The sequence below is a fragment of the Xenopus tropicalis genome, chromosome 5 (genome assembly GCF_000004195.4).
Source record: "Xenopus tropicalis strain Nigerian chromosome 5, UCB_Xtro_10.0, whole genome shotgun sequence".
Taxonomy (NCBI): Eukaryota; Metazoa; Chordata; class Amphibia; order Anura; family Pipidae; genus Xenopus; species Xenopus tropicalis.
In genome coordinates, this window is record NC_030681.2 from 51511137 (window position 1) to 51528177 (window position 17041).

At 38.1% G+C, this 17041-nt stretch overlaps 1 protein-coding gene across 5 annotated transcripts in view; it reads left to right on the forward strand.

The window, feature by feature from the left end:
* Positions 1-17041, forward strand: part of smyd3 (SET and MYND domain containing 3) — a 303636-nt gene that overhangs the window by 24267 nt on the left and 262328 nt on the right. For 3 of the 5 annotated variants that reach the window (XM_031902501.1, XM_031902500.1, XM_031902503.1), the window contains exons 3-6: positions 1189-1252; positions 2646-2753; positions 3833-3890; positions 7156-7304. In XM_031902501.1, coding sequence (XP_031758361.1) covers positions 1189-1252; positions 2646-2753; positions 3833-3890; positions 7156-7304 — 379 coding nt within the window. The remainder of the gene's footprint in view (positions 1-1188; positions 1253-2645; positions 2754-3832; positions 3891-7155; positions 7305-17041) is intronic. The other 2 variants (XM_004914626.4, XM_004914627.4) reach the window with 1 other exon arrangement.

Genomic DNA, 17041 nt, shown 5'->3' on the forward strand with positions numbered 1-17041 from the left:
ATGATAATTGGATTACTGGTTTCACTATCTGCTCAACTTATTAGCTATTTCTCTCTCCCACTAGACCACTAACTATGGAAATATAGCCCCTATAATTGCTAGTTTATTCATTATTGTTCCACCTTCTCAAATTGAACTGTTCTCCCAGTCACCTGACTGACTGTCGAGACTCTAATCCACCTACGGCAACCTATAACAAACTTGGAGCCTCACTAAGCACTTTCACCAGAAAAGCCTTACCTAGGAACCTTGAATTATATAAGTAGTTTCCTAGCCCTCTATTCACAAGGGTCACTTACCACTGGCAACACCATCTTTGTATAAATGCCCATTCTTTATATATTTTTTTTTTTTTAATTTAGTTTAAAAAAAAATAAATTGCTAGGGCCCATATAGTTTAATGGAGACATTTATATTGAGCAGGGGCGGGTGCCCTAGGCAACCCGGTCGGCAACCTCACCCCCCTCACGTATGTGCATGCTCTAGCGTGCGAATCCACAATACCTTTGCGCAGAGGGGCAGTCATTGCTTGTCATTACGTGGCAGGGGCAATGACAAGGGAGTGTGTACTAGGGGTAGACAGGAGAGGTATCTGCTTGGTGCCCCCCATCGTTGCATCCTAGGCAGGTGCCTCCTCTGCCTATCCCTAATTATGACCCTGATATTGAGGAAAGGAGGCCTATGTAATGGACTTTCCATAGATGGAAAAATGTACAGTTACCCTGCACTGGTAAAACTGGTGTGTTTGCTTCAAAAACAGTACTATATTTTATGTACTCTTTTTAAAGGCTTTGTTTAATTATATCTATTGAAGGCCAAAGATGGAAAGGGGGTCTCCCAAAATGCAGCCAGTAAAGTGTATATATTGTACTTTCATTTTTAGTAACTACATCAACCAGACAAGAACATATTAGAATGTTTGTTTGTTTTTTTTTTTTTTAAATCTATATTCAGTTCTTTCTCTCTCATGGTATGCTAACATACTTATCATATTATGTCTGCAGAGCCATATACTAAGAAAAATTTGCCCCAGTGCAGTAACCCATAGTAACTAATCAGGACTTAACCTTAATCAGGCAGCTATAGGTTAAATAAAAGCAAATCTAATTATTTTAGCAGTGTTAGCTAATTAGTTGTTGTAAATATCACTGAAGAAACAGCAATTTCTGTAATCTTTATTTTCTAAAGGAAAGAAAAACTTCTGCGATGCTCACAATGCAAGGTCGCCAGGTACTGCAACTCTCACTGCCAGGTAATAAATGTTTTTTTTTTCTTTTTAATTTAATATCTGACTAATTGAGTTTAGTTTGTGAGAAATTTTATCTGTCCTTGAAACTGAGGATCTTGCATTGGAAATAATGCAAATTTTGCATTCCGTTGTAAATTTATTTTGGAGAATTGTAGTCAATGGCCATTTTCTTTCTCGATTCGAGTTTTTTTGCGCTGTCTTACTTGTGGGCCACACTCAGATGTAAAAAGTTTTGGTCAGTCACACAAGCAAGAAAAAGGTACTTTGGGGATGCCAAATAAGTACTGTGATTGGCTATTTGGTAGCTCCATGTAGTCTGCTAGTCTGCAGAAGGCTCTGCTTGGAGTGAAACTGTGTCTCTGTACTTTCGAAACCTCCAAGCCAGAAATGTAAAAATGGGAACGTTCTTTGAGGCCACTGGGAGCAACATCAAAGGGGTGGTTAGCAACATATTGCTAATGGGCCACTGGATGGGGATCACTGCTCTACATTATTATCTCCTGTATAAGAAAGCTTGAAAAAAAGCTAAAACCAGGTTAGTTTCAGGTATGAATATAGGCACTTAACATTCCTTTAAGATCAGAGAAGCATGGAAGAGGAAGGAAGGCAGAAAGGATGTCAGAAGGGTTGTCTAAGAAAAGAAAATGAGTGATGAAAGAAATAATAATCAATGCTTTGCTGGATATGCATATGACTTACCAAGAGAAAACTGAAGACAGAGCAGAATGCAATCCCAACAAGTTAGCAATTAGGCACTGGAGAGGGACAGGTTTCCTGCAATATGCATAACTCCATAGCTGGGATTAACGTACATGTGGGAATTGAAAGAGAGAAATTCGGAGCTAAGAATTAATTGTGTGGCAGGAACCCAGCTACAGTGCATTGCTACACCATGTCATTGCTAGGTGCCTAGTAGAAAATGAGAAAAAATATATAGCCTCTTGTTATAGCAGTGTTTAGCAAAGTGCAGGGCTATATATATGAATATAATGCAAAGTCTCCAATAATACTTTTTGCATTCTTAAGAGTATATGTATGTTAATACCTATTAAACAGATTAGGAATATAGTAAAATACCTATTTGTTTTAGTATAAGGCAACATCAGAGTGTCTATGTACACAAATAGGGGAATAATGGAATAATTGCCAAATAAAAAAATCAGCTTTAAAATGTGTCTGTTAGTGGTATTTGTAGGTGCAAAATAGTGCACAGAATTATAGGATGAATTTCTTATTAAAGGTCAGAGTGCAATAATGTAATGCTTTATTCCAATTTATGTAGTATTCTCATTTGCTTTTATTTTAAGTGTCACTAAAAAGTCTACATTTTCAGAATGTCTAATGTGTATTGTTCCTTGGGGCAACTGGTTAATAACAATTTGTTTGTAACAAACAGAGGAAAGCTTGGCAAGGTCATAAAAGGGAATGCAAATGCTTGAGAAGTACCTTACCGAATGTACCCCCAAACTCCGTCAGGCTGGTTGGCAAGATTATTTTTAAAATGGTGAGTTCTTGTAATGCTATCTATCTACCTACTTATCTGTCCTGACCTTCTATCTGTTTATCTGTCATCAGAAAAAGTTTAAAAGCCTATTTTCAAAATAATTGGGACATATTTTACTACTAATATGTAATGTTCAATATATATGCCCGTTCGTTGAACAGTGCTTTGTTGATACTTTATAAATACATGTTAAGATAGTTAATCGTAGCTGATTGGCTGATAGCAAACTTATATTTGATAACTTGTGCTGTTATTAAGACTAGCAGTTTTAAACTCATGTTTTTAAAGGAGAAAGAAAGGTAAAAACTAAGTAAGCTTTATCAGAAAGGTCTATGTAAATACAGCCATAAGCACTCACAGAAACGCTGCACTGACTTCACTGAAAAAAGATTTCTTTTGTCTGTAATTCCTGTGCCAGAGACACACAGCTTTCTGTTCTCTGCTCTCTCCTGCTCCCCCCTCCCTCAAGAATGCTAAGAACTCACTCCCCCCCCATTAGGAATGTGGATCTGAGCCAATCAGGAGAAAGCTGACTCATAGTCTAACTAACTGAGCATGTTCACTTGGTCTGGGTGTCTGTGCAGGAGTGAGGCATTATGGGAACTTTCTTTGCATAGCTCAGCATTTTTTATTCCTGTTTGGCTTCAGATCTTCTGAATAGGTGAAATATGGGGAGACTTATTGAGACAACTGAAGGTATGCCTGCAGCTTGAGATTAACTCTTTACTAGCCTTTCCTTCTCCTTTAAAGCCTTCTATCTATCTTGAGATTTAATTTCAGAACCTTTAGATCCTTAGGGTTATGTCCAATGGGGAGATTAGTCGCTCACGATAAATCTCTGCCACCACAGCCGACTAATCTCCACTTAAAGCCTTTACACTGGCAAGAAAGGGAATTGCCGTTGGAAAAGGCCAAGCAATGTGTGAAAGGCATTTATCTGGACAGTAGTTCTCTTATGGAGTGATGGGCCTGTTTGTTGAAATAAAAGCTTGTAAAGAGAGAATGCTGTAGGCTGTACATTATAAAATATCACTGATATGCTGTGACCCTTTATCATCTATTTTACTTACTATCTGTAGCTTCAAAAACCAGACACTGCTTCAGAAGAACTGTATACCATATCTGATCTTCAGTCCCGTGAGTATCTAGATGATGGGAGTGTTTGTTTATATGTGCATAAATGTGTCTATGTTTGCAACACTGGACTGGGCCAGTGGGGAACCGGGTAAAAGCATAGTGACCTGCCACCCCAGGCCTGCAACCTGGCCGGGACTGGTGCAGGGGTATCTGTTCGCAGGTCACCAGCTGTGGGGCAGTTAGTTGGGTTGGAGGAATTTGCAATGGGGGGGGGGGGTGCTCTGCAGTTGGGATGGTGAATCCTCTGCAGCTGGAGTGATGGGGCATTGAGGTGGGCCCCAAACACCTCAGTTTGATACCGTATGTTGGTAAATCTAGATACAGAGATATGGGGAAGTGCAATAATAACTCAGACCTGGTGCAGCCCTAAGGGGCAGATTTATCAAAATGTGAGATAAAATTTTAGTAGTGTATTTATCAATAGGTGAAAGATAGAGTTCATCATAAGAATGCTTTTAAAAATCCTATGGGAATTAATAGAAAGTGGGTGATTTTTTTCCTGCGGTGAACTGTAATCTCACATTGTTATAAATCTGACACTAGCTGTACTAGATAACGTGTAAGATGCTCTCATGGCTCTGACTAATAATAAAATAGACATAATACATTGCATGACAGTATTATGCCTACATAATATGCCTAATATTATGCCTAGCAATATATCCCTTGTCAAAAATAACCTTAAAATAGCGTCTTCTTAGTAATTTATTCGTGGATATAAAACAGAATACAAATTTGCCTATTTAAAAATAAATATGTACATTTTGCTATTGTCAGATTATTATTACACTGCAAAAATGAAAGGGGATGGGTTTTTTTTTTTTGCAAAATAATTACTTTTCCTGTATGACATTTAATTATAATTTGCACAGGGTCAGACCATAAAACACGCAATATGTTTTCCCATGGAGAATGAGTTGTTAAATACCTTCACAGCTTCACAAATCATATACCTAAAATGCATGTAAAGGAGAAACCGTTTGCACAAAGGGAAACTCGTTCACACTGTGCATATATTTTTCCATAAACCGTTTTTATTACATTCCCCTATAAGTGCAGAACTGCTTTTTAAAGCAACCTCGTAGCTTGTCATAATGTACAATTGTTAGAGAGTAAAATAAGCATCATTGTACACAGTTTGCTTTTGGTGGAAAAAGAATATCTCCAACCAAGAAAAAAAAATATCGTTCTTCATACCAGCAAGTGAAGCAGCAAAATATCAGCTCACATAGGAGGAAAAATGTGGCCCTCGTGCAGTTATACAGTAACTGGAGGGGCAGGGCTGAAATGCACACACAGTATTAAACCTCAATGATTTTCTTCTACAATGCTAATCAGAGGGGAAATGTAGATGCTTGTGTAGCAATTGAGAAGGGCAGTCAAAGCCTGCATGTTTTTCAGATTTAAATTGTATGTGAAAATGTTAGAATTTGTGAGCTGTATTCTCTTGATCCATTATCCAGCACCTTCTACATATACTCTTTCTCCATTTGTCTTTTAACCATAAAGCAAAAAATCCATCTCTGGCTTTAATATAGCAAAGCATCACGATATAGAATAGCGGTACATCATTAACAGGCACAGATGCACTGTATATGCCAGTAGTAGCCACCATGATTCTAGCTTGTGCAGTAAGCTTGGTAAATCCCAGGATCTGTTGACTGTCTAGTTTGTATCGACATGTAACCCCTTTCAACATTAATTCAATTCAAAGCTAGATGAATCTGTGCTGTTTGCCATTAGCATATACAAACCATTCTCACAGTCAGTCAGAGCCAATTGGGCTCAAGGCAAAACTATTTTGCCAGATGCCTTAAACTAAACACCCCTCTCTCCATCCTGCTCAGTCCTGGTCTGCACACCACCCTGCTTGGTCTGCAAGTCACCTTAAATCCCCCTCTCGATGTCCATCTTCCCCCTTGATTGGCTGACATGCCACTTTCCCACCCTGCTGCTGAATCCGCAAACCACCCCACCCACTACTGAAACTCTCTGCTGCACACCCTTCTCTTGCACCCCTTTTAATATTGCATCCAAGGCACATGACTCTTCTGCCTAGCAGTCATTCAGATGATCATTGTCCCTGTGATTCTTTTTGATTGCTGCACATATATCAATTCCATGTGGAACATGACGAATTTCATGCACCTTAGGTTTTATTGTCAGGGTTTTAGATTTCAGTCTCCCAGTCTGCACAACATTGGCTTCTCTTGTGCAGAAAGTGATGACCTTTCACATGTGAAAAAATGATATAGATTCTCTCCTGACCGATTATATTGTTAAGGTTCAATACCTTCTTCACAGAGATGATGTGTCACTCTGTCTTTCTGTTCTAGATGTCTGCCCCTCTGCATTGCCTTTTTTCTTTCTTTATTTCATATCTCAGTCTCTCTATAAATTTATTCATTAGGGGTATGAAAAGTGCAAAAAGGAACACAATCAGCCAAGTCCTGTATTGTGTTGTGTTGCCTGCAAGTTGCAGCTTGTCCCATGCATAAAGCGCTACCTGCGTTCGGCAGCACTTGATTCAAAAAGGGCAGATAGAGGCAGGCAGGTAGGACCTCCTAACACTACTCTCTGCGCCGAGCAGCAGATTTTTTTATTTTGTCTGAGGCACAAGTGCTCAATATATGAACTCTTTAAATTTTGAGCCTTTAAATTGACTTTATAAAGAACTATTGGCAAAAATGCAGTTAATGAGGAGAAGGAAGTCTGTTTGAGCCTCACTAGCTTTGTATATGAGACTGGCTTCACAGTTTGAGAAATGCAGGCTTAGAGCATTCCTTCTGTGCATTTGTATCTGAGTTAGAGTTGTCATTTCAACTTGCCTTGAACTGATTGTAACTGACATTTATAAAATATAAATATAGATATTATGGCTGATACATGTTATGCTACCAATTGTTATGCTATGTCACATGAGATAATTTGATCTCTGCTTTTCATTTTCGTTTAACTTGCCCTCTGTGCCCACATGCTTGGATTAATTTCTTTCAATTCATATAGGCATAAATGCATTTTTCTACTCATTCTAAAATTATATGGTGTCTCGCTGACAATCTTGTCTTAAGCACTTATACTACCTGCCTTTTTCGGACAAAGAATGATTTGTGTTAGCGATTGTTGAGTGCACAGAAGCATACCTAAGGCGCACATCTGTATATTATTAAAGACATTACATGAGCGTTGACTCCCACTCGTCTGTAGTCTTTTGCCTGTAGTCACACTGTTCCCCTAATTCTCCCACGCCCATTTATGTCACTAGATATCAAAGAAGCCAGTGAAGAAGTGAAAGATGGCCTGCGGCACCTCGCTACTGCTCTACAGCATTACCTGAAGGAGGAAATTCAAGAAATATCTCAGCTCCCACCTGGTTTTCAAGTTCTTGAATACTTCGGCAAAGTAAGTGCCAAGGTTAGATTTTTTTTTGGGTAATAAATTGTGGTTCCTTATATGATTCAGACAGAAAGATTCCTGTGAGGGCCAAAAAAAGATGGTTAATTTCAAATAAGAAATATAATTGGCTTTCAAGTTTTGTTGGTTGCACGATCCTGCCCACAGCTTTTACTGAATAAAGTTTATTAATAAATAATCACCCACATTAATTTATGTAGAAATAATTGTGGGAAAGTGTGCTCTTCATAACTCTCACTTTGGAAAATGTAAATGCCACTAGTATTAAAGACGAAAAAAAAAATCCCAGTATTATCTACAGCTTTGGCAAATTTTGAGTTGTTTACACTCCACTTTCAATTAAACAAAATATTTTATTTTTCTTGAAATGTCTAGTAATATTAAAAATTAAAATGATTAATTTAACTTAAGACAAACTAATCATATCTATTCTCTATGATCTTTAAAATTTAATGTAACTGTTATTAAACCTTTCCAAGTGCTTGATGGTGTCACCTTGTGTGAAGGTATTCACTAGTGCCCCTTGGTCTGGCCATGACCCACATGAGAATATAATATCCTGTAAATAATATATAAAAAGATGTTCGCTTTTTATAGCTACCAAAATAATCTTCAGGAAATGCATTTTATTGCAATTAATATGTTACAAGTTTATTATTGTTGAATAGAGATTCTTAAAACTACATTGAAAAGAAAGTAGAAGCATATTTACTCTGCTCTTTAAGCAAAGGATTTGCACTATACAGAAAATAATTGTTTTCATGTTACTTATTTACCAGAGAAACATGAGTTTTTCATTAGCTTGTTGGGTGCAAATGTTTTCATAGAATAGATATTGCTTCCTTCTTTTGTTTGGTTGTTGTAGTTATGTTACTTCATATTTCTGCCAACTCTGATGCATTAGACATAATGTATGGTATGAAGAACGGTAACATCTGCTCCATCATTATACTAATTATCTTAAATGTAAAATATGTGCGTATATATAATTCTTATTAAATTGCACAGCATGAAAAGATGAAAGCTGCAGCAGTGTAGGGCAAAATGAGAGTCTTGTGTCATCATGTCTGATGTTTTTGTCCATTATAGCTGCAAATACTTTTGAAGAAAAAAGCACTGCTTAATCGATACAGCACCCACATTAAATAAATCAAATTCTTCCTAATCCGATCAAGGACAAGGCAACGCAAAATATAATTTTTTACCTAATAAAAGAAACCAAAATTCTAAGCAGCTTTGCAATATACATTTATTACAAGTTTGTAATGGTTTTTGAATTATTTGTATTTATAATTGCTATTAGAAGCAGTGTTTGCCTGTCCTTTTCTATTCTCTGCCCTGGTGGCTCAGACTGTTGAAACAATGTGACACAAGGCAGCAGGCTGACAGACCTTCCTTGCTTGAGAAGCAAGACCTTTGCAACATTGTTTAAAATGTAACAACCAGGAGTTCAGCAAATACAGCTTTCAATAGCAATTACATTTACAAATAATGTTTAAAGCGCTACAAATTTTTAATTATTTCATATTGGAAAATGGCTTAGAATTATGTTTTCTTTCAATATGCAAAAAATTATTTTTGGGGTTGACATGCCCTTTAACCCTTTTACTGCCAGCCATTTTGGTCAAAGCGGAACTTGTATTGCCAGACAGTTTTTGAACATTTTGCACTGTTTCACTTTAGGGGCCTTTCCTCGGGGGGACTTTTAGTTTACCAAGGAAAACAATATATCGTTTTTTTCAGAACAACCTAAGCTTTCAAAATATGGTAGAATTTTTGTGTAATTCCAATTCTGTAACAAGATATAGGCTTCTAAATGTCTAAAAATGCAAAAAAAATCAAATTTTCCATAATATAATCACACATACTAGAAACAAAAATTATTTTATGCACGAATATACAACTGATTTGGAAAGTCCCATGTCTCCTGAACGTGCCAATACCAAATATATATAGTTTTATGGAGATTTCTCACTTGTATAGGTCAAAAACTCCCAGCAGTACACTACCAAATTCCCAAAGCACTGCTCCAAAAAAACTGCATACTTTGGATTTCAAGGCCAAAATTCCACTAACAGAAGGTTTATCCCAGAAAATTGTACATTTTTGGAAAGAACAGATTCTGGGGAATACAGAATAGGCACAACTGTCTGTCTACTCCAAACTATCAAGTCGCAATGCTTTCCTAAAGTTATTGGTTTTTATCAAAATTTGTGATTTTTTTTAAAAATCGCTTCAAAGCTTCTAGTCTATAGTATCTTATCTCCTACAGGTCATAAAGTAACCAAATAAAACACCCTAAATATGAATGCCTGGGGTCCACTGAACAGTTTGATGCCCAATATGTATAGGTTTACCTAAGTATGTGGCATGTAGGGGCCCCAATGTGAACATACCCCATATGAACTGTCATTTCTGTCATTTCAGCTTCTGCAAAATCAACACATTTACATCATTATATGTGGGATGAAGCTAGTAAAAAGTACGCTCACCCCAGAAAGTCATATATTTTTGGAAAGTACACATTCCCCCGAATCTAAAATGGGTACCCATGTCTTTCTACTCCAAAGTACCAAGCCGCACAGCTTTTCTAAAGTTAGCAATTTTGATGACATTTCCAAAAATCCCCTCAAAGCTTCCACTTTGAAGCATCTTATCTCCCACATAGCATTAGGTACCAAGATAAAACACCCTGAATTTGAACGCCAGGGGTCCACTGAACAGTTTGATGCCCAATATGTATAGGTTTACCTAAGTATGTGGCATGTAGGGGCCCCAATGTGAACATACCCCCATATGAACTGTCATTTCTGTCATTTCAGCTCCTGCAAAATCAACACATTTACATTATTATATGTGGGATAAAGCTACAAAAAAGTACGCTCACCCCAGAAAGTCATATATTTTTGGAAAGTACACATTCCCCCGAATCTAAAATGGGTACCCATGTCTTTCTACTCCAAAGTACCAAGCCGCACAGCTTTTCTAAAGTTAGCAATTTTGATGACATTTCCAAAAATCCCCTCAAAGCTTCCAATTTGAAGCATCTTATCTCCCACATAGCATTAGGTACCAAGATAAAACACCCTGAATTTGAACACCAGGGGTCCACTGAACAGTTTGATGCCCAATATGTATAGGTTTACCCAAGTATGTGGCATGTAGGGGCCCGAATGTGAACATACCCCCATATATACTGTCATTTCTGTCATTTCAGCTTCTGCAAAATCAACACATTTACATCATTATATGTGGGATAAAGCTAGTAAAAAGTATGCTCACCCCAGAAAGTCATATATTTTTGGAAAGTACACATTCCCCCGAATCTAAAATGGGTACCTATGTCTTTCTACTCCAAAGTACCAAGCCGCACAGCTTTTCTAAAGTTAGCAATTTTGATGACATTTCCAAAAATCCCCTCAAAGCTTCCACTTTGAAGCATCTTATCTCCCACATAGCATTAGGTACCAAGATAAAACACCCTGAATTTGAACACCAGGGGTCCACTGAACAGTTTGATGCCCAATATGTATAGGTTTACCTAAGTATGTGGCATGTAGGGGCCCCAATGTGAACATACCCCCATATGAACTGTCATTTCTGTCATTTCAGCTCCTGCAAAATCAACACATTTACATTATTATATGTGGGATAAAGCTACAAAAAAGTACGCTCACCCCAGAAAGTCATATATTTTTGGAAAGTACACATTCCCCCGAATCTAAAATGGGTACCCATGTCTTTCTACTCCAAAGTACCAAGCCGCACAGCTTTTCTAAAGTTAGCAATTTTGATGACATTTCCAAAAATCCCCTCAAAGCTTCCACTTTGAAGCATCTTATCTCCCACATAGCATTAGGTACCAAGATAAAACACCCTGAATTTGAACACCAGGGGTCCACTGAACAGTTTGATGCCCAATATGTATAGGTTTACCCAAGTATGTGGCATGTAGGGGCCCGAATGTGAACATACCCCCATATATACTGTCATTTCTGTCATTTCAGCTCCTGCAAAATCAACACATTTACATCATTATATGTGAGATAAAGCTACAAAAAAGTACGCTCACCCCAGAAAGCCATATATTTTTGGAAAGTACACATTCCCCCGAATCTAAAATGGGTACCCATGTCTTTCTACTCCAAAGTACCAAGCCGCACAGCTTTTCTAAAGTTAGCAATTTTGATGACATTTCCAAAAATCCCCTCAAAGCTTCCATTTTGAAGCATCTTATCTCCCACATAGCATTAGGTACCAAGATAAAACACCCTGAATTTGAACGCCAGGGGTCCACTGAACAGTTTGATGCCCAATATGTATAGGTTTACCTAAGTATGTGGCATGTAGGGGCCCCAATGTGAACATACCCCCATATATACTGTCATTTCTGTCATTTCAGCTCCTGCAAAATCAACACATTTACATCATTATATGTGGGATAAAGCTACAAAAAAGTACGCTCACCCCAGAAAGTCATATATTTTTGGAAAGTACACATTCCCCCGAATCTAAAATGGGTACCCATGTCTTTCTACTCCAAAGTACCAAGCCGCACAGCTTTTCTAAAGTTAGCAATTTTGATGACATTTCCAAAAATCCCCTCAAAGCTTCCACTTTGCAGCATCTTATCTCCCACATAGCATTAGGTACCAAGATAAAACACCCTGAATTTGAACACCAGGGGTCCACTGAACAGTTTGATGCCCAATATGTATAGGTTTACCCAAGTATGTGGCATGTAGGGGCCCGAATGTGAACATACCCCCATATATACTGTCATTTCTGTCATTTCAGCTCCTGCAAAATCAACACATTTACATCATTATATGTGAGATAAAGCTACAAAAAAGTACGCTCACCCCAGAAAGCCATATATTTTTGGAAAGTACACATTCCCCCGAATCTAAAATGGGTACCCATGTCTTTCTACTCCAAAGTACCAAGCCGCACAGCTTTTCTAAAGTTAGCAATTTTGATGACATTTCCAAAAATCCCCTCAAAGCTTCCATTTTGAAGCATCTTATCTCCCACATAGCATTAGGTACCAAGATAAAACACCCTGAATTTGAACGCCAGGGGTCCACTGAACAGTTTGATGCCCAATATGTATAGGTTTACCTAAGTATGTGGCATGTAGGGGCCCCAATGTGAACATACCCCCATATATACTGTCATTTCTGTCATTTCAGCTCATGCAAAATCAACACATTTACATCATTATATGTGGGATAAAGCTACAAAAAAGTACGCTCACCCCAGAAAGTCATATATTTTTGGAAAGTACACATTCCCCCGAATCTAAAATGGGTACCCATGTCTTTCTACTCCAAAGTACCAAGCCGCACAGCTTTTCTAAAGTTAGCAATTTTGATGACATTTCCAAAAATCCCCTCAAAGCTTCCACTTTGCAGCATCTTATCTCCCACATAGTGTTAGGTACCAAGATAAAACACCCTAAATTTGAACGCCAGGGGTCCACTGAACAGTTTGATGCCCAATATGTATAGGTTTACCTAAGTATGTGGCATGTAGGGGCCCCAATGGGAACATACCCCCATATGATCTATCATTTCAGCTCCTGCAAAATCAACACATTTACATCCTTTATGTGGGATAATGCTACAAAAAAAGTACATTCACCCCAGAAAGCCATATATTTTTGGAAAATACACATCCCCCCGAATCTATAATGGGTAAATATTTCTTATTGCTACAAAGTACCAAGCTGTAAAGCTTTCCTAAGTTTGCAGATTTATATGACATTTTCGAAAATCGCATAAAAATGTTGCAATTTGCCGCATTTATCTCTCACAATTTCTTGATAAAGATCAGATAAAGACAAATCACCCCAAAAAGGAACACCGGAGGTCTACTGAACAGTTTGATGCCCAATATGCATAGATATACCAAAGTCTGCGGTATGTACTGAACCCAAAATGAAAATAGCGCATAAGGATTTCTCGCCTGCCAGCTCAGCTTTTGCACACAGAGCCCCCTGTCAGTGTATTATGTGCCAAAACTTCCCCTAACCATACAGTGACCCCCACAAAACCATATATTTTTGGAAAGTACACATTCTGACAAATCCAACAAGGGTAAAGAGTCCTTTCTACACCAAAGTACCAATCTGCAGAGCTTTCCTAAAGTTATTGGTTTTTATGACATTTCAGAAAATCGCCTAAAAATGTTGCAATTTGTCGCATTTATCTCACACAATTTCTTGCGTACAAAGGCAAGTCACCCCAAATAGGAACACCAGAGGCCTACTGAACAGTTTGATGCCCAATATGCATAGATATACCAAAGTCTGCAGTATGTACTGAACCCTAAATGAAAATAGCGCATAAGGATTTCTCGCCTGCCAGCTCAGCTTTTGCACACAGAGCCCCCTGTCAGTGTATTATGTGCCAAAACTTCCCCTAACTATACAGAGACCCCCACAAAACCATATATTTTTGGAAAGTACACATTCTGACAAATCCAACAAAGGTAAAGAGTCCTTTCTACACCAAAGTACCAAGCCGCAAAGCTTTCCTAAAGTTATCGGTTTTTATGACATTTCAGAAAATCGCCTAAAAATGTTGCAATTTGCCGCATTTATCTCACACAATTTCTTGCGTACAAAGGCAAGTCACCCCAAATAGGAACACCAGAGGCCTACTGAACAGTTTGATGCCCAATATGCATAGATATACCAAAGTCTGCGGTATGTACTGAACCCTAAATGAAAATAGCGCATAAGGATTTCTCGCCTGCCAGCTCAGCTTTTGCACACAGAGCCCCCTGTCAGTGTATTATGTGCCAAAACTTCCCCTAACTATACAGATCCCCCACAAAACCATATATTTTTGGAAAGTACACATTCTGACAAATCCAACAAGGGTAAAGAGTCCTTTCTACACCAAAGTACCAATCTGCAGAGCTTTAATAAAGTTATTGGTTTTTATGACATTTCAGAAAATTGCCTAAAAATGTTGCAATTTGTCACATTTATCTCACACAATTTCTTGCGTACAAAGGCAAATCACCCCCAATAGGAACACCAGAGGCCTACTGAACAGTTTGATGCCCAATATGCATAGATATACCAAAGTCTGCGGTATGTACTGAACCCTAAATGAAAATAGCGCATAAGGATTTCTCGCCTGCCAGCTCAGCTTTTGCACACAGAGCCCCCTGTCAGTGTATTATGTGCCAAAACTTCCCCTAACTATACAGATCCCCCACAAAACCATATATTTTTGGAAAGTACACATTCTGACAAATCCAACAAGGGTAAAGAGTCCTTTCTACACCAAAGTACCAATCTGCAGAGCTTTCCTAAAGTTATTGGTTTTTATGACATTTCAGAAAATTGCCTAAAAATGTTGCAATTTGTCGTATTTATCTCACACAATTTCTTGCGTACAAAGGCAAGTCACCCCAAATAGGAACACCAGAGGCCTACTGAACAGTTTGATGCCCAATATGCATAGATATACCAAAGTCTGCAGTATGTACTGAACCCTAAATGAAAATAGCGCATAAGGATTTCTCGCCTGCCAGCTCAGCTTTTGCACACAGAGCCCCCTGTCAGTGTATTATGTGCCAAAACTTCCCCTAACTATACAGAGACCCCCACAAAACCATATATTTTTGGAAAGTACACATTCTGACAAATCCAACAAGGGTAAAGAGTCCTTTCTACACCAAAGTACCAAGCCGCAAAGCTTTCCTAAAGTTATCGGTTTTTATGAGATTTCAGAAAATCGCCTAAAAATGTTGCAATTTGCCGCATTTATCTCACACAATTTCTTGCGTACAAAGGCAAGTCACCCCAAATAGGAACACCAGAGGCCTACTGAACAGTTTGATGCCCAATATGCATAGATATACCAAAGTCTGCGGTATGTACTGAACCCTAAATGAAAATAGCGCATAAGGATTTCTCGCCTGCCAGCTCAGCTTTTGCACACAGAGCCCCGTCAGTGTATTATGTGCAGTAACCCCCCCCTAACTATACAGTAACCCCCAGAAAACCATATATTTTTGGAAAGTACACATTCTGATGAATTCAAAATAGGTAAAGTTATTTTTGTACACCAAAGTTACACCTGGCAAAGCTACGCTAAAAACAGATCAGGAACACTTATATAGGGATAAAATGTGATAAAACCACAAAAATTGTGCAAATCAGTGAAACAACAAAATAAGTTACATGACAGTGTAATTAGTGGCCAGAATATCTGATCCAATAGTTACGCTGTCAAAATAAACAGTTTTTAGGTAAAAGAAAATAAAAACAAAGTGGTAATATGAAAAAAAAAAAAAAAAAAAAAAAGCAAAACAAAAAAAAACCAAAGTGTTTGTGTATACATGTGTGTACATGTGTAAAAGTTGTGTGATAGTGTGTAAGTGTGTATATGAGTGTAAATAAGTGTATAAAAGTGTGAAAAATGAAAAAAAAAAAAATAAAAAAATGCTAAAATGTGTGCTGTAAGTGTGTGTAAATGTATGTAAGTGTGTATAAATGTATGTAAATGTGTGTATAAGTGTGTAAAGGTGTGTAAATGCAATAAAAAAAAAAAGTCCTTACCTGTTCCTGAAGACCGATCGCCTCCTTCGTCATTTGGGCCGGCGCTGGGGGAGAGGGAGGAAGCAGGAAGCAGCAGATGCGATGCGATCGCATCTGCTGCTTCCTGGAGGGTCCTGCGAGCGATCGGTTCGCAGGACCCTGATGACAGCCCCCCTGGCACATTGCCCAGGGGGGCTGTCATTGTTAGAAGCCCTCTGCAGCGGCGGCACATGCCGCCGCTGCAGAGGGCAGCGCTTAAACGCCAACGACGTATGAGACACGTCGTTGGCGTTTAAGCCCTTTTACTGCCAGCACGTATGCCATACGTGCTTGGCAGTAAAAGAGTTAAAGAAGAATCTATACCCCCAGAATGAATACTTAACCAACAAATAGTCATATTAAATGGCCTATTAAAGAATCTTACCAAACCAGAATATATATTATAAATATTGCCCTTTTACATCTTTTCTGGAGCCACCATTTTTTATGGGATGTGTGCTGACCAGAACCTCGGAGATCACCTGACCAGAAATAATGCAGCTCTAACTGTAACAGGAAGTTTTGTTGGAGCAATAAACAGAACAATGCCTATTAATTGACCTAGTGTATGTACTGTATGTGTGCCCTTAGTCTGTTTGTGTGCACCGTAAATTGGATGTAAAGTCCATATTATGGCAATTTTCTATTTAGAATTACACAATGGCAGATACTACTAAAAAAGTATATTTTTATGAAAATAGTTCATTTAGATGAAGCAGGGTTTTTACATATGAGATGGTTTATGCAATATCTTTTTTTATAGACATTACATTGTTTGAGGGTATATTTTTCCTTAAATAATATTCTCCAGGGAGCATAAACAGACCCCTTTTCTGTAATGGTAAGTAAGCTGGGCAAAAAAATGTGCCACTTTCTGACTGCCTAGTTCCACCTATTAGTATTTTGATAAATAGCCCTGGTAAAAATGGATGCCACACCCCCTTTGTGGTTTCTAGAAATGATTAATAATATGCTTGGGTGTTTCTTTCTTTTTTTCTTTCTTTTTCTCGTTTAAACTTGTAACATTTTCAAAACCCAGTTTGCCATTCATACTAGTTTGATGTAGGTGGAGAACACAAGAGATAGCACAATATTCAGTACATTATAACTCCTAACTAGGAGTGCAACACCATCATGGTAT